The 22,835-nt window shown below is 34.9% G+C and overlaps 1 protein-coding gene across 2 annotated transcripts in view; it reads left to right on the forward strand.

Annotated features, from left to right (window-relative positions):
• The window catches only part of NUCB2 (nucleobindin 2), a 41,760-nt gene that overhangs the window by 17,877 nt on the left and 1,048 nt on the right, over nt 1–22,835 (forward strand). For both annotated transcript variants that reach the window (XM_058688380.1, XM_058688381.1), the window contains exons 3-12: nt 1,902–2,045; nt 2,821–2,928; nt 6,595–6,721; nt 13,257–13,360; nt 14,403–14,588; nt 14,778–14,868; nt 15,463–15,521; nt 15,620–15,712; nt 16,730–16,819; nt 22,151–22,321. In XM_058688380.1, coding sequence (XP_058544363.1) covers nt 1,902–2,045; nt 2,821–2,928; nt 6,595–6,721; nt 13,257–13,360; nt 14,403–14,588; nt 14,778–14,868; nt 15,463–15,521; nt 15,620–15,712; nt 16,730–16,819; nt 22,151–22,321 — 1,173 coding nt within the window. The remainder of the gene's footprint in view (nt 1–1,901; nt 2,046–2,820; nt 2,929–6,594; nt 6,722–13,256; nt 13,361–14,402; nt 14,589–14,777; nt 14,869–15,462; nt 15,522–15,619; nt 15,713–16,729; nt 16,820–22,150; nt 22,322–22,835) is intronic.

Consider the following 22,835-nt stretch of genomic DNA (forward strand, 5'->3'; position numbering starts at 1 on the left):
CTTCATTGAGCCAACATCTCCCAAACATTTCATCCTGAAAAACATTTACTCACAATGATCATGTTGAAGAACTAGTCTCCTAGAGAATAATCAATCTTGGGCTTGAGCATACGTATGTAGAAATTACCCAGAAAGTTTGTTAAAAAAGATTCTGGCTCCCACCCTAGAGCTTCTGATTCTAGAGGTCTTGGGGACAGCCTGAGAATCAAGCTCCCATGAGATTTGATCCTTCAGGTTTGAGAACTAAACGTAGAGTAGCATCTTTACAGAATAGACAAATCCTGTACCTTAAATGGGTGAATTTTATGGCATGAGAATTATATCTCAATAAAGATGCTAAAAAATTCTGATATATTAGAAATAGCACTAAAATGTGAGTTCTAGTAATTTTGTTAATGCAGGACAATGCTCCATGAGTGAATTGTTTTCATTAAAATTTTCTTCATCTGTAAAATGAGTCACTGCCTTATCTATTATCTAGGGTTGTGGTAAAAATGAGAGGCAGTGTACTCTTTTCCAAATTGTGTTCTATGGATAAAACCATGTGACTTCAGGGGCGCCTGGGTGGCTCAGTCGGTTAAGCCTCCGACTTAGGCTCTGGTCATGATCTTGTGGTTTACAGGTTCAAGCCCTGCGTCGGGCTCTATGCTGGCAGCTTAGAGCCTGGAGCCTGCTTCGGATTCTGTGTCTCCCTCTCTCTGCCCCTCCCCCCTCACGCTCTGTCTCTCTCTCCTTCAAAAATAAATAAACATAAAAAAAAATTAAACAAAAAACAAAAACATGTGACTTAAAAAAAGGTCCATAGCCAGCTAAGTTTGGGAGATTCTGAGTTAAATGATGCATATTCTATATGTACGGTCAGACTGTTATATTTGACTTGGACCCTAACATGAATCTATATGTATAAAATCAATTAAATATGCAATTTTTATTCATTCTCATTTTTGTAGTAGATCCTCCAGAGCTACTAAGATCCTTATGGAGTAGAAACTGTTTGAATAAACAAAGTTTGAATAATATTGTGGGAATATTAATAGTTGCTGCTTGCTTGTTTCAAGCTTGATATTTTATTGACCTATTTATTTGAAAGATTATTGTCCAAAAAGAATTTTTATCAAATTACTACTGGCTATGATAAAATAATGTTTATAAGGTTAAGAAAATAGTTGTCTGGGTTTTGTTTTTTTTTTTAATGTTTATTTATTTTTGAGACAGAGAGAGACAGAGCGTGAATGGGGGAGGGTCAGAGAGAGAGGGAGACACAGAATAGGAAACAAGCTCCAGGATCTGAGCTGTCAGCACAGAGCCCGACGCGGGGCTCAAACTCACAGACCACAAGATCATGACCTGAGCTGAAGTCAGACCCTTAACCGACTGAGCCACCCAGGTGCCCCAATAGTTGTCTGTTTTAATCAACTTATATTTATAGAGCAACTTATTTTCAAAATTAGATCGAAGCTAAATTAAATATGTCTAGAAACAATTTTAGCTCCCTATTATTTTAATAAAAAAATACAGTTTTTCCTTACTTCTCCCTTTCTTAAATTTGGGCTATTTGCTTTTAAAGATTTTGAGAACCTTATTATCATCTTTATTTGAAGCTTTTATAATTAACTAAATGATTTCTTATACTATAAGCAGTTTAAACTTTAAAGTTTTGATTACTTGTCTTTTTAATTTTGGTTGAAAAGCATTTCTCCCCTGATTTTATTTAGTGATCTGTTTAAAGTATTATTTTGGATAACTTATAATCTATTTTTAACATCTCTCTAGAATTATTTGGTTGTATTAAATTTCTTGAAATTGGATATGTTATTAACATGGCATTGGGAATGCATTTATATATAGTTTGAAGGCATCTTTTCAAGACCTTACTATCTAAAATTATACCTTTATTTCAGATGAGGTGGAGGACTATCTTAATACAATATTGTTTTCTCTTGGTTACCTGTCTACGTTCTGCTCTTGAAGCTGTGCCTATAGACATAGACAAGACAAAAGTAAAAAATACTCAACCTGTGGACAGCGCAAAGATAGAACCACCAGTAAGTGAAATGATAAATATAACCTTATGGGAAGAATTTTAACTAAATGCTGCTAATATTTATTACTTATAAAACTGCATATTTAGGAACTATTTCTGAAATGGCAGTGAAAGAGTATTGGATAAGCATATGTTGTTTAATATTAGACAATGTTTATTTATGTAGGTCATATATTAAATAATGCATAGGGGAATTAATCCTAATAATACATTTCCATGCTTTTTTTTTAAGTTTATTTATTTATTTTGAGAGAGAGAGAGAACCAGCAGGGGAGGGGCAGAGAGAGGGAGACAGAGGGTCTGAAGCAGCACAGAGCCTGATGTGGGGCTCGAACTCACAAACTGAGATTATGACCTGAGCTGAAGTCAGAGCTTAACTGACAGAGCTACCCAGGTGCCCAATCATAATACATTTCCAATGTAGAGCTCACCAGCCAAGCAAACATTGTATCATATTCAAAGGAGAGATAGTAATGAGGAAAGACAGGTGACAATGGGGTAAAACCAATAATATTATCAGTTAAGTCTTCATTGTCTAAGCCGTATAGAAAATGTACCTTTATGTAACAATAAAACATTATATTGGTTCTGATATAAAATTTTTCATTTGAGAAGTATAGCTTTTTGACTTTGTCCAAGCTGTTAAAGTAGATACACCTCAGTGCCATTTTGTTAGACTTTTTTTTAAATTTTTTTTTATTTTTTAGGATTGAGATCTTTAGATGCAGGGAAGAAAAAACTTTCAGAAACATTATTGTTTGTTTCTTAATTTGAAGGATACTGGACTTTATTATGACGAATATCTTAAGCAAGTGATTGATGTGCTGGAAACAGATAATCATTTCAGAGAAAAGCTACAGAAAGCAGACATAGAGGAAATAAAGGTAAATGTAATTAAATAATTAACAAACATTAAAGCATCTCAGACACTGACTTGAGTACTAGGAATACAAAGATGGACTCTTTCCAGGCTCTTAAAGAAATTAGAATTTATTCTGAATAAGTAATACCTAGAAAAAGATTAATAGGATGAATATATGATGGGAGTATAATATATTTTGGAGATGTAGAGCATGGACACATAATTCAGTATGAAGTGATGGAGGAAGGGGGGAAATCATTCTTCCTGATAATAGGAATTCTGCCAATAATTTCCTTGAATTGTCTTGAGAACAATCTTGTGTTTCCTTTGAAGAATTAATTTGCCCTGTGGAACTAATTTCCTGGGGTGAATAATATTTAACATAGAACTTTTAGTGTCTCTTATCTACTTCAGGTAGGGTTAAGAACATTTTTTGTGGATAACAGAACAGGTGGATAATGGGAAATATAATAGGGAGATAATCCTGGTTTGCTATAGGGAATACTTGTTTTTTTTTTTTTTTTAAGTGTGCTCCATACCCTATGTGGGGCAACTCACAACCCTGAGATCAAGAGTCATGTGCTTTACTGACTGATCCAGCCAGGCATACCAATACAGGGAATACTTTTATAACTGTCTTCTTTTCATAGTCAATTCCTATTCCTTATTAAGGAAGGGAGAGACAAAATGAAGTAAGTTAAATAGTTATTCAGTGAAAAAGATAGAAGAATTAAAATAGACAATAAAACTCAAGTCAACAGGATCATTATAAATAGCTCAGCAAAGACTCTTTTCTCAGGAGAAAATGGGTGAAAAAAGTTAGAATTTGTCCTTTCCTTTTCAGCCAAGTATTTTGAAAGGGGAATCATACTACATTTCTTCACTTCCCAAGTATTGCTAACTGGAAAGATCATGGCTTTGCCCACATCCCTCCACTGAGTATACTTTCATGAAGGATGTCAGTTATTTCTTAATTGGCAAATACAGTAAACACTTTTTATTCCTATTCTTACTGGACTCTTTTATTTTATCTCAGTGGTGCTCAGATTTTAGGGCTTGTTGAAACACAGATTTCTTGGCCCCCACCTATAGGCTTTCTGAATCAGTAAGTCTAGAACTTGCATATCCTAAAGTTCCCAGTTGGCGTTGGGGACTACACTTTGAGAACCATTGTTTTATGTAATAATGATGACCGGTCTCTCCTTGAGCATACTGCTTTGTGTTTCATAACAACACATTCTCTTGGTTCTCCTTCTTACTCTCTGAACATTATTTCTTGGTCTTCCTTGGGGAGGGGGGTGGGCGGAAGGGGTTCATTTTTTTTTTTTTTTAACCTTCCTCAGCAGGCCCCGTTGATTCAGTCCTAAAAGGTTTATCTGCCTGATTGCTAGATTTGCAGTTTGTGATTGCAAATGCATTTATAAACAAGAGAAAGTAAACTACTAGCTATTTTGTTTCTTAAATTTTGGAACATGTATCTAATTATTCATCTATGAGAAAAGTAATCAAAGGACACAATGTAAAAAAGGTGAATTTTGAAAAGTTATTTGTATATGGAATTACTAAAGCTTAATGTGGCCATGTTACTTTAAAAAATTACTTTATTGAAATATAATTTACATACCTTAAAACTTTCCCCTTGAAAGCATATAATTCAGTGGGTTTTAGTGTATCTACATGCAACCATTACCGATATCTCCTTTTAAACAATTTCATTTCCCCTCAAAAGAAACTCTGTATCCGTTAAGCCATCACTCTACTTTTCCCCCCTCTTCTCCACTTTTGACAACCATTAATCTACTTTCTATCTCTATGGATTTGTCTATTCTGGACATTCCACATAAATGGAATTATACAGTCTGTGGCCTTTTGTGTCTGGTTTCTTTGACTTAAGCATGTTTTCAAGGTTCATTGTATTGTAGCTTATATGGGTACATTCATTTCTTTTTACAGCTGAACAGTGTTACTTCTACTTTTTATGCTAGTGTGAATAATGATGCTATGAACATTCAAGTGCAAGTTTTTATGTGAACATATGTTTCAATTCTTTAGATATATACCTACTAATGGAATTGCTGGGTCATATGGTAATTCTGTGTTTAACTTTTTGAGGAACTGCCAAATTTGTTTTCTAAAGTGGCTGTACCATTTTACAATTCAAGTCACGTTTTGAGTTTCTCCTTTGTGCTTTAATTATGCTTTAAATTAATGTGGTTTTTATTTTTATCTTTTCTTTCTTTCTCCAAATTTTTATTTAAATTCCAGTTAGTTAACATACAGTGTAACATTAGTTTCAGGTGTAGAATTTTGTGATTTATCACTTACAACACCCAGTGCTCATCACAAGTGCCCTCCTTAATCCCCTCACATATTTAACCCATCCCCTCCACTCACCTCCCCTCTGGTAACCCTCAATTTGTTCTCTATGGTTAAGACTCTGTTTCCTGATTTGCCTCTCTTTTTCCCCCTACATTCATCTGTTTCGTTTCTTAAGTTCCACATATGAGTGAAATCATAAGGTATTTATCTTTCTCTGATTTATTTTGCTCTAGCTCTATCCACATTGTTGCAAATGGCAAGCTTTCATTCTTTCTGATGGTTGAGTTATATTCCATTATATATATGAGCCACATCTTCTTTATCCATTCATCAGGTGATGGACACTTGGGTTATTTCCGTAATGTGGCTATTGTTGATAATGCTGCTATAAACATCAGGGTACATGTGCCCCTTTGAATCAGCAATTTTGTATCCTTTGGATAAATACCTAGTAGTACAATTTCTGCATTGTGGAGTGTTCTATTTTTAACTTTTTGAGGAACTTCCATACTGTTTTCCAAAGTGCCTGCACCAGTTTGCATTCCCACAAACATTGTAAGAGGGTCCCCTTTCTCCATATCCTCATCAACATCTCTTGTTTCCTGTGTTGTTAATTTTAGCCATTCTGACGGGTAGGAGGTGGTATCTCATTGTGGTTTTGATTTGCATTTCCCTGCTGATGAGTAATGTTGAGCATCTTTTCATGTGTCTGTTAGCCATCTGGATGTCTTCTTTGGAAAAATGTCTGTTCATGTCTTCTGCCCATTTCTTAGCTGAATTATTTGTTCTTTGGGTGTTGAGTTTGATAAATTCTTTATATATTTTGGATACTAACTCTTTATCAGATATTTCATTTGCAAATATCTTCTTCCATTCCATAGGCTGCCTTTTAGTTTTGTTGATTGTTTCCTTTGCTATGAAGAAGCTTTTTATCTTGATGAAGTCCCTATAGTTCATTTTTGCTTTTGTTTCCCTTGCCTCCAGAGACGTGTCTAGTAAGAAGTTGCTATAGCCCGTGTTAAAGAGGTTGCTGCTGTTCTCCTGTAGGCTTTTGATGGTTTTCTGTCTCACATTTAGGTCTTTCATCCATTTTGAATTTATTTTTATGTATGTATACTACATCTTCTTTATCCATTCATCAGTTGATGGACATTTGGGCTCTTTTCATAATATATGGTTTTTAGATATTTTGATTTTAGAGTTACAAACTGAGTGTCTTCTAAGAGAAATTCTTTTTATAATATCAAATTTATCTAAATTAATTAGAATTATTTATCACTACTTTATCATAACCCAAATTTTAATATATTGTGTCTGGTCTAAAAATGGAATGTAATAAATAAAACTAATTTGTTAATTTTGTTAACAGAGTGGGAGGCTAAGCAAAGAATTGGATTTAGTAAGTCACCATGTGAGGACAAAACTTGATGAGCTGAAAAGGCAAGAAGTGGCAAGGTTACGAATGCTAATTAAAGCGAAATTGGATTCCCTTCAAGGTAAGTGCTAAAGAAAAAGTAGGAAACTTTCAGTATTTGGTTGTGGAGGTCAGCACATACCATGTTTTTCTTGTCAAAATTTAATGTTAGTATTGATTTGCCTTCTCTTAATTTTTTAAAATTTAATTTTTAAAATAGGTAATCCATTTACATCATTCAAAAATCAAAATGATTAGCCTTAAGTTATTATGTCAGTATAAAGGAAGAATGAAAGAAAAGTAATGAATTAAGCCACTAGCTTACAAGAAGAAGAATAGAGCAGCTGCATGGCTCATTCGGTTGAGCCCCTGACTCTTGATTTTTGCTCAGGATGATCCCAGGGTGGTGGGATTGAGCCCTGAATCATGCTCTGCACTGAGCCTGGAGCCTACTTGGGACTCTCTCTCTCTTTCTCTCTCTCTCTCTTTCTCTCTCTCTCTCTCTCACCCTCTTCTTCTGCCCCTCTCCTCCACACTCTCCACACACTCTCTTTTTCTCAAAAAAAAATTAAAAAATTTTTAAATTTTTTAGATTTGATTTTTTTTAGAGTAGTATAAGGTTCACAGCAAAGTTGAGGGGAAGGTGCAGAGATTTCCCAAATACCCCTAGCCCCCAAATATGTATAACCTCCTTTATTACTAACATCACCCATCATCCACCAGAGTGGTACATTTGTTATAACTGATAAACCTACATTGATACATTATAATCACCCAAAGTTCATAGTTTACATTAGAGTTCACTCTTGGTGTTGTGCATCTATGGGTCTAGACAAATCTATAATGACATCTATCTACCAATCTAGTATCATGCAGAGTAGTTTTACTGCCCTAAAAATCCTTTGTGCTCTGCCTATTCGTGCTCCCATATTCTTTTAATTTTAGACGATGAGAAGATTAAATAGCTATGAAGTCGAATTTTTGAAATATGAAGATATCCAGAGATAAGAAAGTAGACTCATAAAGCATATGACCGTCTCCATATCTACAGAAAAGGCCTTTGACAAAATTTAACACCCCTTCTTAATTGTAATAAAGTAATAAAATAGTAGTCAATAGATACTTCTGTAACATGATCAGGGATGTCCAACTCAGCCACATCATACTGAGTAGGGAAATACAAGTATGTTTTCTAACTAAAATCAGGAACAAGACAATGATGCCCACTATCACCACTACTAATCAATATTGCATTGGAGGTACTAGCCAAAACAATTACATAAATGAAAAAAAAGTGGAGGTAAAGTAATTGAAAAGGAAGTGATAAAACCATTTCTGTTTGCAGGTGATATGATTATATATTGGAAACTAAAAGTAATTGATTAAAAAACTTAGCATAAACACCAGGAAAATTCAGCAAGGTCAATTGAATATACAGAAATCAATTTTTCATATGCAAATAACAGCCAGTTATGAGATATAATGGAAGACTCCATTTCCCAATACCAACAAAGATAAACTACCTAGAATAAACCTATTAAGAAATATGTAAGACTTATACCAAAAGCTTTAAAATACTCCTGAAGGATGCAAAAGTAGACTTGAAAAAAATGAGAAGACATAACATCTTTTTGATACAAAGACTCAACATTATAAACAGGTCAGTTTTCCTTAGGTTAATTTATTAACTTAACATGACCCAAATAAAAATATATACTTTTTTCCCCCTGGTACTAGCCAAGTTAATTTTAAAGTTCATATGAAAAAAGGAAACAAGCAAGATAAACTATATACCTCTGAAAAAGAAGAACAGTGAAGGACTTGAGAGATATATGAAGTCTTAAAACATATCACTAAGCCTCAGTCACTAGAACTGTATGGTTCTGGCATACAAGTAGGAAGACCAATGGAACTGAATAGAAATTCCAGAGCACTGGATGTTATATAAGTAATGAGTCACTAAATTCTGTTCCTCAAACCATTATTACATTATATGTTGACTAAGTTGGATTTAAATAAAATTTAAAAAAATAATAAAAGAAATTCCAGAAATAAAAGTAACTACATTTAGAATTTAGTTTGATTAAAAGTGGTATTTTGGAATGCCTGGGTGGCTCAGTTGGTCGAGTATCCAACTTCGTCTCAGGTCATGATCTCACGGTTTGTGAGTTCGAGCCCTGCATCGGGCTCTCTGCTGTCAACCCAGAGCTTGCTTCGGATCTTCTCTCTCTCTCTCTCTCTCTCTCTCTCTCTCTCTCTCTCTCTCTGCCCCGCCCCTGCTCACACTCTCTTTCTCAAAAATAAATAAACATTAAAAAAGAAAGTAATATCTCATTATTAGTTGGATAAAGATAGATTTTTAAATTTTTTTTTTTTCAACGTTTTTTATTTATTTTTGGGACAGAGAGAGACAGAGCATGAGCGGGGGAGGGTCAGAGAGAGAGGGAGACACAGAATCAGAAACAGGCTCCGAGCCATCAGCCCAGAGCCCGACGCGGGGCTCGAACTCAAGACCGCAAGATCGTGACCTGGCTGAAGTCGGACGCTTAACCGACTGCGCCACCCAGGCGCCCCAAGATAGATTTTTAAAAAGAATAGTGTTGGGGCGCCTGGGTGGCTCAGTCGGTTAAGCGTCCGACTTCGGCTCAGGTCACGATCTCGCAGTCCGTGAGTTCGAGCCCCGCGTCGGGCTCTGGGCTGATGGCTCAGAGCCTGGAGTCTGCTTCCGATTCTGTATCTCCCTCTCTCTCTGCCCCTCCCCCGTTCATGCTCTGTCTCTCTCTCTCTGTCTCAAAAATAAATAAACGTTAAAAAAAAAATTAAAAAAAAAAAAAAGAATAGTGTTGCTACAATTGGATAGCCATTTGGGAAAAGGTACAATTCGATCTCTAGCTCATATACATCAGAATAAGTACAAATAAATCAAAGACTTCAGTGTAGAAAATAATACCATAAAAGTACTAAATGACAACATAGGTGAATTTCTTTATCTTGGAAGGGCCTTTCTAATTATGAAACAAAATCAAGAGGTCAGATTTGACAAGTGAGAGACCCTTCAAGCTGGCTCCTGTGTCTTTGTGCCCCATGGGTTGGTTATCTGGGTGGCTCATAGACATTAATAAACATCTGAAAATTTACTCATGGTGAATAGTAGTTCTTAAACTTTAGATTACGTAGGCATCACCTGGGGAGCTAGTTAAAAATGCAGATTACTGGGAGCACCTAGGTGGCTCAGTCGATTCAGCGTATAACTTTGGCTCAGGTCATGATCTCGTGGTTCAAGTCCCACACTGGACTCTCTGTTGTCAGCACAGAGCCTGCTTCAGGTCCTCTGTCCCTCTTTCTCTGTCCCTTCCCTGCTTGCACTCTGTTAAAAATAAATAAAACCTTAAAAAAAATCTTTAAAAAATGTAGATTACTGGATTTTACCTCTAGATATTCTGAATCTGGGATGAGTAATATGCATTTTAAACATGTACTTCTGGTCAATGGATCATATTGCCGAAATGCTTGTGTAGAGCATTAAACTCCCTGCCAGTGAGTAGATGTAGAAAACAAGTACCAAATACTCATTATCCTGGGATTAAGGATATCAATGAGAGGTAAATTGAACTTCAGGTGGTCAGACATAGAGGGTAATTCCATCCTTGAAGCCAGGCCTAAGGTGTTTTTTGTTTTTGTTTTTTTTTTTTAAGTGTTTATTTATTTTTGAGAGGCTGAGACAGAGCATGAGCAGGGGAGGGGCAGAAAGAAAGGGAGACAGAATTGGGAGCAGCCTCCAGGCTCTGAGCTGTCAGCACAGAGCCTGACGCTGGGCTCGAACCCACAAACTGTGAGATCATGATCTGAGCCGAAGTCGGATGCTTAACCAACTGAGCCACCCAGGCGCCCTGAGGCCTAAGGTGTTTTGAGATTACTTTCTTCTTAGACAACCTCCATCCCCTCAATCTTGGCAGTGTTTTCTTTATTCTAAACAGGGGCTAAATTTCATTATCTAAAGAAAACGGTCTGATGCTTAGAAAACTTATGAATATTTTCTCATGGATTCAGAATTTTTGAATTAAAATTTTTAATAATTTGAAGAAAGGCTTAAAGGGTCCTTTTATTTTGGTGTAATTTTTAAAGTAGGTACTACATTCATATTCATTAAAACCAGAAAGAGTAAGTATAGGCATATAGCAAAAGTGCTCTGATATTTTTGTACTCTATCAGTTCTCACTGCCCTGAACATAATCCTTCTGTTTCTTCCTTCTTATATAAGCAAATAAAAATAACGGCCTTTTTTTTCCCTCTCTTTTTATGCAAAAGATAGCATGTGATATGCATTTTGCGCCCTGTGGGTTTCGTTTAACAACATATTTTGGAGTTCTTTCTGTATTAGTGCATAGACACCATCTTCATTTAAAAAAAAATTTTTTTTTATGCTGCATAGATTTCCATTATATGGATATACCATAATTTATTTAACTAGGCCTCTGGTAATGGGCATTTGGGTTGTACATATATCGCTGCCTATCCATGTAAAATTATCTGTAGGATAAGTTTCCCATAGAGAAATTGTATACATGTGTATGTGTTTGTAATTTTGATAGATATTGCTACCTCCACAGAGGTTGTGTCAGTACATACTCTTACCAGCAATAATTTTTCACATCCTTGCTAATAGTATGTATCTTCAAACTTTAAGAATTTTATCATTCTGGGGCACCTGGGTGGCTCAATCAGTCAAGTGTCCGACTCCTGTTACAGCTCAGGTCATGGTCTCACAGTTTGTGAGTCTGAGGTCCACATTGAACCCTGCATCGGGCTTTGTACTGACAGTGCAGGGCCTGCTTGGGATTCTCTCTCTCCCCCTCTGTCTGCTCTTCCCCTGCTCATGCTCTCTCTCTCTCTCTCTCAAAATAAAAGTAAACAAAATTTAAAAAAGTTTTAGATGATATAATAGTACAGTTTTAATATGTATTTCTCCTGTTTTGAGTGAGGCTAAGCATCTTTTCATGTACTTCACTGTCTGGTCATATCCTTTAGGCCTGGGTCTTATAACAAATCTTTTCTTCATAAAGTAAAATTTGTACAGTGCTATACTAAGAATTCAGTGAAAGCTTAACTGAACTAAATTTAGCAGTTTCTTACTTTCTAGTATAACAAAATCTTCCAGGCTCATCTTGTACCTACCCTGCCCCAGCCCTGGAATGAGCCATTTATCTGAGGATTCCTGGTTCTTTTTAGTGGGAAATGATATTTCTTTTGGTCCCACAGACCAAAGACTGGCACTAAGTGTGCTCATTGCTTCTGGAATATATTTTCTTCTTGGCATTTTCATCGGACAGAGGTAGGAAATATATGCATGTCTATATACATCAACATATACATGCACACACATTTTTGTATATATAAATGTATATACATACACATGCATATGCCTGTAAAACACACACATATATATACATGTACATATTCATATTTTAGAAATAAATTCACACAGCACTAAGTCCCATCCATTTCCAGATTTCTTTCTCATATTCCATGATTCCATATTTGTATATTCCTTTTTCTAAGAACCCAGACATTTATTTATTTATTTGTTTGTTTTTAAATCTAATTACTGATTTATTTATCTATTTTTAATATAATTTATCATCAAATTGGCTTCCATACAATACTCAGTGTTCATCCCAACAAGTGCCCTCCTCAATGCCCATCCCCCACTTTCCCCTCTACTCCATCCCCCATCAACCCTCATTTTGTTCTGTGTATTTAAGAGTGGAACCCAAACTTTTAACAAATCAACACATATACCTATTTTGCTCAATTCTATTATCCAACTGAAATAGTCCAGACTCACTTTACCCACTCGACTGCAATAAACTGTAGCTTGTAAAAAAAACTATTCACAAAGAAAAACAATTGATATTTCTTTAAAAATAAGTCCTAATCTAAATGAATTTACCTTAGATTTTTATTGTTCCATAAAGGATTCATTGGAGCAGCATACAAAAAATTCCTTCATAAAAATTTTAGAACAATTCTTTTTAGAGATTCTACTTAAGGGGCCTAAGTGGCTCCCTTGGTTAAGCATCTGGCTGACGGTTTTGGCTCAGGTCATGATCTCATGGTTCATGTGTTCAAGCCCCACATTGGGCTCTGCACTGACAGTGTAGGCCTACCTGGACTGCTCTCTCCCTCTCTCTCTGCCCCTCCCCCATTCACATGCTGTCTCTCTCTCTCTCTCATAATAAATAAACTTAAAAAAAAATTCTCCTTAGGTCTTTGATGAGAGTATATTAGAGTTTATCCAATTAAAAGTAGGAAATTTGGTAGTTTTCCAATAATAAAAAAGTTTTTACTGTAATTATACCGATAGACAACTAGCCTTTCTAGAAATAATAATAAAGTGTACATATTACATTGTATTCCATTCTAGATTCAAGGACATTACTTTTGCCTACAATATGTACAATGTTCTAAAAGAAAATATCAACACTTAATCTAAAATTTTGAATATTCTCATAAAATCCTATAGGAATAAATATGAATGTTTATTCTTATGTGTCATTTATATCAATGTTTCTAGCTTTTATTACTTTATTATTTACTGTTTTTTCATTTTCTTTCAGATACGGGCATAGACCATCATGCTCTTCTAAAACAATTTGATCACCTAAACCACATGAATCCTGACAAGTTTGAATCTACAGATTTAGATATGCTAATCAAAGCGGTGAGAATAATTCCAAACAATGTTGTCTTTGTTGTGCCTTTGAGGTTTTGTAATTTGATAAATAAATTCAATGAAGTGGTACTATAACTCTTAGATACTCTATAGAGTATCTTTTAAAAAAAATTTTTTTTTTAACGTTTATTTATTTTTGAGACAGAGAGAGACAGAGCATGAACGGGGGAGGGTCAGAGAGAGGGAGACACAGAATCTGAAACAGGCTCCAGGCTCTGAGCTGTCAGCACAGAGCCCGACGCGGGGCTTGAACTCACAGACCGCGAGATCATGACCTGAGCCGAAGTCGGCGGCTTAACCGACTGAGCCACCTAGGTGCCCCTCTATAGAGTATCTTTAAAGGGAGAGAGCTTAACCCCTATTACTATAGAAAATAATATGGACATAACAATCTGTAACCCCTTGCCCACAGTTCCAAAGTCCAAAGCACCATTAAAGTTGAAACCTGGCTTGAATTATAGTAAGGCTATTTATAGTTTTTATTTAGTCTACTTCATTGAATATTCATAGACTTTGCTGAGGAAGTATTAATCTCTTTGATTATAGACTCTGCAAAGATATTCTATAATATGGCATATATGCCATATTCTCTTTCTAAAATCTAGAAAATTCTGAAACACATCTGGGTACTGAGATTTTAGGTAAGAGTTTGTAGACCTCTTATGTTGTACTGTATGGAGCTATCAAACCAGATGTTGTAGCCTGGGTATTAGTTTAGTTAAGTGGTTAGAAACTGTTCTAGTTTTCTATACTGTACATATTTGATATAATTCCTTCCTTCTTTTTAAAATCAATTTATATATTACTTGCTTATGAGGAGCTTTCTAAAGCTGAGGCTTGAACTATGAGTTTCTTTGAGTGCCTACATACTGGTAATAATAATGACTAAAATAAAATGGTAGAATTTAAAAGAAGTGTCCAGTGATTTCTGGCCCTTCTATACTATCTTCTGTTAGAGAGTATGCTATATGCAAGAACAGCTTTATTTATATTTCCAAACACTTCTTGTAATTTAATTTAAATATTATAGGCCACAAGTGATCTGGAACACTATGATAAGACTCGGCATGAAGAATTTAAGAAATATGAAATGATGAAGGAACATGAAAGGAGAGAATATTTAAAAACACTGAATGAAGAAAAGAGGAAAGAAGAAGAATCTAAATTTGAAGAAATGAAGAAAAAGCATGAAAATCATCCCAAAGTTAACCATCCAGTAAGGATTATGACTTTATGAAACCATAATTAGAGGAAGATACTTCTTTTGTATTAGTAAAATTTTATCATAAGTTATTAGTACTTTAGATTCTTAATTCTGCAAAGTTTCTCAAATTTGTATTTTATTTTCAGTCTATATACATAGATTATATTTTGTTTTGAGCATTTTTTAAAAATTGATTCACAGGGAAGCAAAGATCAACTAAAAGAGGTATGGGAAGAGACTGATGGATTGGATCCTAATGACTTTGACCCCAAGACATTTTTCAAATTACATGGTAACAGATTTGATACAAATATTAATATTTATATCTGCTGTTTGAAAAATTACAGTTGCTTTTCTTAACTGATTTTTACCAAGGTCTGTTATTGAGTCCTAATGACAATAAATGTTTAGAGTTTTTCTCTAAGGTAATATCATGGTCTTTATTACTGATCTGCAGCATAAAATATTTTAGGTCAGTAGCTGTGTCTTTTGCTTGCTTTTACTGTTGAGTCATTACCACTTATGGCAAGGTTCTGTGTGAACTGAAGGTATTTCTGTGACTGGCTAGGTTATATCCAACATGCTTTATGCTATAACATTAAAATGTACTTTACTCCTATATCATATTGTTTCACTTCATATTTTTGAAAAAACTGGTTAAGATATATTTTTGTAAAAAAACTATTATGAATTATGAATTAGTAGTAAATTGTTACAAGTTGCACTGATCTGAGGCTTCATGAAGAGGAGGAAACCTTTTTCTACAGCATATGGATGCTTCATGTCAGTACAACTTCTGCAAGCCAGTTGTAAAGAGTTGTATTTTCATTATTTATTTTCGAAGGCATTAAAATCGATTTTTGTGTTTGTGACTTTTAAACTTCAGATGTCAATAATGATGGCTTTCTAGATGAACAAGAATTAGAAGCCCTATTTACCAAAGAGGTAAATGAGTTCAGTAAGTGTTCAGTAAGTTTTTGCTCTCTTTTTTCCTTTTATTATCTTCCTTTCTTTTATGTTGGTTTGAAACTTTTTTTTTTTAGTTGGAGAAAGTTTATGACCCCAAAAATGAAGAAGATGATATGGTAGAAATGGAGGAAGAACGGCTTAGAATGAGGGAACATGTAATGAATGAGGTACGCTTTAAAATTTTAAGATTATATGTTACTTCAAGTTCTTACAATAAATCTTACCACAAAGTGGAAAATAAATATACAGAATAGGTATTTAATTGGATTTTGCTTTTTTGATCCAGAATATTCAGTAAATTCCTTGTAGTGTAGATAAAATTATTTTGTAACTGCTTTAAAATATTTTAAACTTTAAAGCATTTGTATTTAAAAGATTAAGATGCCATTGCATATCTTTTAGAAGTAAAAAATAACGTAGTCCAATATTTGCTATTTTAAAAACCTGCATTTTTATTAAGAAAATCTAAAAAATCCAATACCTTAATGGTTTATCATAACAAATATTTACTTCTTGTTCACATTATTAAGCAAAACTTTGGTCATAGACATCATAGGCAGGGTAACTAAGGCCCACTGTTTTAAGTCAGTGATTTTCACCTGATATTTGACCTATTGGTGATGAATTGGGATTTCTGTTGACTGCTGGCATCCCAAGTGCTAAATGAATTTCTTTGGTAATTATGAGGTTCACTTTTGTAACTGAATTTGCTATAGTTTGTAAGAGCCATGGAAGAGGATTGGGAGAGATTGTCAACTTTAATTTTGGTTTAGATAGTTGTTAAGAAAAATGTTGAGAGTACTTTAATGTAAACTTCTTTATTCTTGGCTGAAACAGTCATCTTTCTGGAAAGGTTATTTTTCTTTGGATTATGCATGATGTGGTGAGGGAGGAAGACAATAATAGCCTAACCAGTTAGATCAGCAGACTTAAGGGTGGTGATCTTTGGGGGCAATCAGGGATATAGATATCTTGCTGAAATCTGAATTATACAGAAGATAACAGTATCTATTTTTTGATTCTAATATAATGTTGAGTGTTCTGGTTTTCTTCCCCCCACCATTTCTGTGGATGTTAAGCTAGCCTTAATTGCTCTTTGTTTATGTAGTAGCATCTATTAGAAGGTAATTTCTGGTAATATGAGAAAGAGTTATATTATTTACATAAACTTTTTTTTCAATCAGGTTGATGCTAACAAAGACCGACTAGTGACTCTAGAAGAATTTTTGAAAGCTACAGAAAAAAAGGAATTCTTGGAGCCAGATAGCTGGGAGGTAATAGAACCTACTTGAAATGGGATGTATGGTTCAAGAAATTCGAGATTAGTTTATTCTACTTTTTAACTTTTATTCCCCATTATATTTTCATGGGGAGCCTTGCTGTCTTGGCTTTTCATATAAAACGTCACTGTAAAATAATGAACTTGATTTTTTGGAAAACCTGTGGCAATTGACCTTTCATTTATAATCAAGTTACATATAATTATAAGTCTTTTTAAAATTGCACTTTTTCTAAGTGTGAAAATTAGAAATATAGATACATTTATTTATTTTTTTTAAATTTTTTTTAACATTTATTTATTTTTGAGAGACAGAGCATGAGCAGGGGAGGGGCAGAGAGAGAGGGAGACACAGAATCCAAAGCAGGCTCCAGGCTCCGAGCTGTCAGCACCAAGCCCGACGTGGGGCTCAAAGTCACGAATCAGAAGATCATGACCTAGGCTGAAGTCGGACACTTAACCGCCCGAGCCACCCAGGCGCCCCTAGATACATTTATTAAAAAAAATTTTTAATGTTTATTTATTTTCTGAGAAAGACAGAGAAAGAACGTGAGTGGGGGAGGGGTAGAGAGAGAGGGAGACACAGAATTGGAAGTAGGCTCCAGGCTCTGAGCTGTCAGCACAGAGCCCCACACTAGGCTTGAACCCACAAACTGAGATCATGACCTGAGCTGAAGTCAGACGCTTAACCGACTGAGCCACACAGGTGCCCCGAAATATAGATACTTTTAAAGAATAAATTAGAATGGTAGAATTATTCCAAGGTAGACACTTAATTTATGCATTGTGTTATACCAGTTTGGAAATAGTTTGTATCTGTAGTATATGCACACATAGCACACATTATATAGTATACTGTCTTATTTTTAAATTACATGTACACATAAACTCCTATCTATATATTTTTTAAATGGCTTCGGACTGTATAAATGTCTTGTATGTTTGGGAAATTCTGTTTTTTTAAAGTTAACAATATTTCATGATGCCATTCCTCAAAAAACATGGTTTAAAAATGACTCCTTAGCCAGGCACTGGGGTGGCTCAGTGGGTTAAATATCTGCCTCTTGATTTCAGCTCAGGTCATGATCGCACAGTTCATGGGACTGAGCCCTGTGTCGGGTTCTGCGCTGACAGTGCAGGGCCTGCTTGGGATTCTCTCTCTCCCTCTCTGCCTCTCCCCTGCTTGTGCACATGTGCTTTCTCTCTGTCTCTCTCAAAATAAATAAATAAAATTTAAAAAATTACTCTTAGCATTCAGTTGTGTGGTTGTAGCATAATTTATATAACCATTCAAACAGATTTAGCCATTTGGGTCAATTTCACTTTTTTTTGACTGTAGTAGTTAACACTATGATGACTCTCTACTTGTTCAGACATTTTTAGGATCTATGATGGTTTACCTGGGATTGAGTCCTAATAATAGAACTATTCTCAAGGTTTATGAACATTTTTAGTTTCTAAATATGTCTTGTCAAATTGCTCAAGAAAGGTGTCCCAATTTGTTCCATGGTTTACTGTGCATACACATTTTTAAAAGAATAATTGAGAGGTAGCAACCAGAAGAGACTGAAGAAAGAACATTTTAATTTTCCATACAAAATATAGAAGATCACCATTTCAATTAGATTTTTTATTGTCCAGAAAATGGTTTCAGATAGGGTGACCAACTGTCTTGGTTTACCCTGGAATGAGTTTCCCAGGATGTAGAAGGTTTTGGTGCTAAAACAAGGACAGTCCCAGGATGACAGTTTATCATCTTAGTTTGAGATTAAAGAAATCAGCTATTTTGTCATAAGGGTTTTTTTCCTACATTTGTAGTATTTCTGGACTTTGGTGAAGAAGAGAAGAATGCTAGTATTATTTGAATATGCATTCTCTTTATTACTTCTGGTGAACTAGATCAACAGATAATTGCATATTTTTTTTTCATTTTGACATAATTTTAGATTTACAAAAGAGTTGCAAGAATAGACAAGGAATTCCTGAAAACCTTTCCCCCAGATTTCCCATTTTACTACAATTATTCTCTTTTTTTTCTTTTTCTTTTTTAAAATATATATATATATTTTTTAAAGTTTATTTATTTTTAAGAGAGAGAGAGATAGAGTACGAGTGGGGAGAGGCAGAGAGAGAGAAAGACACAATCTGAAGCAGGCTCCAGGCTCTGAGCTGTCAGCACAGAGCCCGATGCGGGGCTCAAACCCATGAACTGCGAGGTCGTGACCGGAGCCAAAGTTGGATGCTTAACTGACTGAGCCACCCAGGTGCCCCTTTCTTTTTCTTTTTGTTTCTCTATTTTTAATCTGTGCGCATGTGTGTGTATTTATATATAACATACATAATTTTCTTGAGAGTAAGTTGCACATGATTCTGCTTTAACCTTAAATATTCCAAGGTACTTAACTGTGTATATTTTGCAAACAAGGATTTATCTTGCATAATCACAGTAACATTACCAATGCTACACACATAATACTCTTCTCTGGTCTCTAGACTTTGTTGAGATTTTTGTCAGTTTTCCTAATACTGCCCTTTATAGAAAAAGAACATCCAGGATCATACATTGAATTTAGTTGTAATGTCTTCCTAGTCTCCTTTAATCTGAAACAGTTCCTGAGTCTTTGTATCTTGTGGCATTGATATTTCTAAAGAGTATAGACGAGTTATTGTGTAGAATCTCCCTCCATTTGCTCTTTCCTTAGGATTCCTACTTTTGGTAGGAATACCACCAAAGTGATGCCAAGTGCATCATATCACCAAGCATATGCTGCTGATTGTTCTTATAACTGGCAATGTTAATTTTGATTATTTGTTTAAGATGGTGTCTACCGGTTTCCCTTCTATTTTCTATCTTGTAATTTAAAAAGTGTTTTGTCTAACTCTTCATACTACCAGAATCAGAAGCTAGCATTAAAAAAAAAAAGATTCACTTGACATCATATCAAAAGCGTTTCCAAATACTAATTGTAAGCATTATTTTAATAGTTATTGAAGTGCTTAACTGTTTTCTCAGGGCTAGACACCCATTCTTTTACTGTTTATTTTAAAAAGACAGTGCTGCTGTAAACACATTTTTATGTAAAGCTTTTTATGTGGTTAGGGTTACTTTATAGGATGGATTCTCAATGTAGCATTACCAAAACCGAGGGAATCTTTTTAAGACAGTTGATATATTTTGTAAAAGTACTTTTTGAAAGAATTGTACATTATCACCAATAAAAAATGAAAATGCTGTGTTTAAAAAAAAGGAATTTCTGAGGGTATACTCTGAGATTAATTATTTGCTAATTTTAGCATCCATTGATGATTCTAGCCAGAAACAATTGTTACTATGATTGTTTACAAATGGTGATTTTCTTTCTTTTTTTTCTTTTTTTAATTTAATTTTTTATTTTTAAAAATTTACATCCAAATTAGTTAGCATATAGTGAAACAATGATTTCAGGGGTAGATTCCTTAATGCCCCTCACCCATTTAGCCCATCCCCCCTCCCACAACTCCTCCAGTAACCCTCAGTTTGTTCTCCATATTTATGAGTCTCTTCTGTTTTGTCCCCCTCTCTGTTTTTATATTATTTTTGTTTCCCTTCCCTTATGTTCACCTGTTTTGTCTCTTAAAGTCCTCATATGAGTGAAGTCATATGATTTTTGTCTTTCTCTAATTTCACTTAGCATAATACCCTCCAGTTCCATCCATGTAGTTGCATATGGAAAGATTTCATTCTTTTTGATTGCCGAGTAATACTTCATTGTATATCTATACCACATCTTCTTTATCCATTCATCCATCGATGGACATTTGGGCTCTTTCCATACTTTGGCTATTGTTGATAGTGCTGCTATAAACATGGGGGTGCATGTGTCCCTTCAAAACAGCACACCTGTATCCCTTGGATAAATGCCTAGTAGTGCAATTGCTGGGTCATAGGGTAGTTCTATTTTTAGTTTTTTGAGGAACCTTCATTCTGTTTTCCAGAGTGGCTGCACCAGCTTGCATTCCCACAAATGGTGATTTTCTAATCGTCATTCCTTGTACATTTTATTAGTTGGCCTTCTACAGTAAGGAAAAGTTATCCCTTCCCCCATCTCTGTTTATTTGAGTGGAGACTCATGGCTTCTTATCTTATTCAATAAGCTTGTATCCTTACTATCACTATTTATTTTGATGCCCAAATTGCCCCAGATTTGGCTAGTGGGAGTTTCTTCAAACTGGCTTTTGTGTCCTCTTGGCATGTTACCTATCTTTCTTCGAGGATTCCTTACTTTTTTGCATAAGATGTCCAAGGCTTATCTTGTTCTTTCTCCATCCCACCTCTAGAATCAGCCATTTTAATGAGGAGCACTGGCTCTTTTCAGTGGAGATTGATATCACAGACCAGGATCTGGGCACTGGATGTGTTCCTTGCTACCGGAGTATCATTGCTTCTAGGGTTTGTCAGATAACAGAGTTGGGGAATTTAAAAAACAATGTGTATGTATGTGTGTGTTTATATCTGTATATTTATGTCTGTATTATATGTTTGTGTATATGTACATTTTATGCACACACAGATACATCCATATTCATCTTCTTATATTTAGCTATCCATATATGTTAAAACTTACTGAGTTCACACTGATACTTCCTCAAATTTCAGTCCAATGCCTCCAATTCCAGTACAACATTCTACCTCTTCCTCTTTCCATATTTCATATGAAATCTTGTTCCTATTTTCCACAATATCATTCCACTTATTTCCTCAATTCTAGGATGTACAAAGTGTTTCAGAATTGCTAAACTCTGCAAAACAAGAATTGATGATTTGTTTAGATTTTTGTTTATTGTTTTTAGCCTGAGCATGTAGTCAGAATACTGTGATTAAAAGTTTCTTGTGTTAGTTTATTCCCCCTTCCCGTTGTGTTTTATTCACTTAAAATAAAAGCATTATTTATTTTCTTCTGTTTATAGTCAATTTGGGGAGTTTTCCTGTCCTTGTGGATTTTATTTCTCTTTTTTTTTTGAGTGTGTGAAACACTGACATGTTTCTAAAAATCAAATCTGTACAAAAAAGGTGTATTCAAAGAAGTGTGATTTCTTTTCCCATATTTGATCTGTCTACCCAGTTCTCTTCCTTGTGTTGTAGGTAACCAATTTCATTAGTCTTGGGTTTTTCCTTTCTGCTCAAATAAGTATATAAATATATATTTTCTTATTTCTTCTTCTTTCTTACCAAAAAGGTATAATACTATAGATACTCTTTTGTACTTTGCTAATCATAGAAATTTAAAGCTGAATCAGATCTTGTTGTATATTTAAGATTATACTCTCCCTTGTTTTTTTCTTTTAGACACTGGATCAGCAACAGTTCTTCACAGAGGAAGAACTGAAAGAATATGAAAATCTTATCTCTTTACAAGAAAATGAACTTAAGAAAAAGGCAGATGAGCTTCAGAAGCAAAAGGAAGAGCTACAACGTCAGCATGACCAACTTGAGGCTCAGAAGCTGGAATACCATCAGGTGGTATTTTATAAAATGATTGTGGCATTAGAAAGAATTTTAGGTGCTTTGTTAAAAGTGTGTGCTTTTGTAATATAATATTTCAAAGTATTAGCTATAGTATTTTAAATTTTAGTATTAAAACAATTTTTTTAACGTTTATTTATTATTGAAAGACAGAGAGACAGAACATGAGCAGGGGAGGGGCAGAGAGAGGGGGAGACACAGAATCTGAAGCAGGATCCAGGCTCTGAGCTGTCAGTACAGAGCCTGACGCTGGGCTCGAACTCACATACCGCGAGATCATGACCTGAGCTGAAGTCAGATGCTTAATCGATTGAGACACGCAAGCGCCCCTAAATTTTAGTATTTTTTTTAAGTTTATTTATTTATCTTAAGAGAGACAGACAATGTAAGTCAGGGAAGGACAGAGAGAGGAAGAAAGAGAATCCCAAGCAGGCTCTGTGCTGCCAGCACAGAGCCCGATGTGGGGCTCAAACCCTGAAACCATGGGATCATGATCTGAGCTGAAACC

This window comes from Neofelis nebulosa, chromosome 10 (assembly GCF_028018385.1).
Source record: "Neofelis nebulosa isolate mNeoNeb1 chromosome 10, mNeoNeb1.pri, whole genome shotgun sequence".
Lineage (NCBI taxonomy): Eukaryota > Metazoa > Chordata > Mammalia > Carnivora > Felidae > Neofelis > Neofelis nebulosa.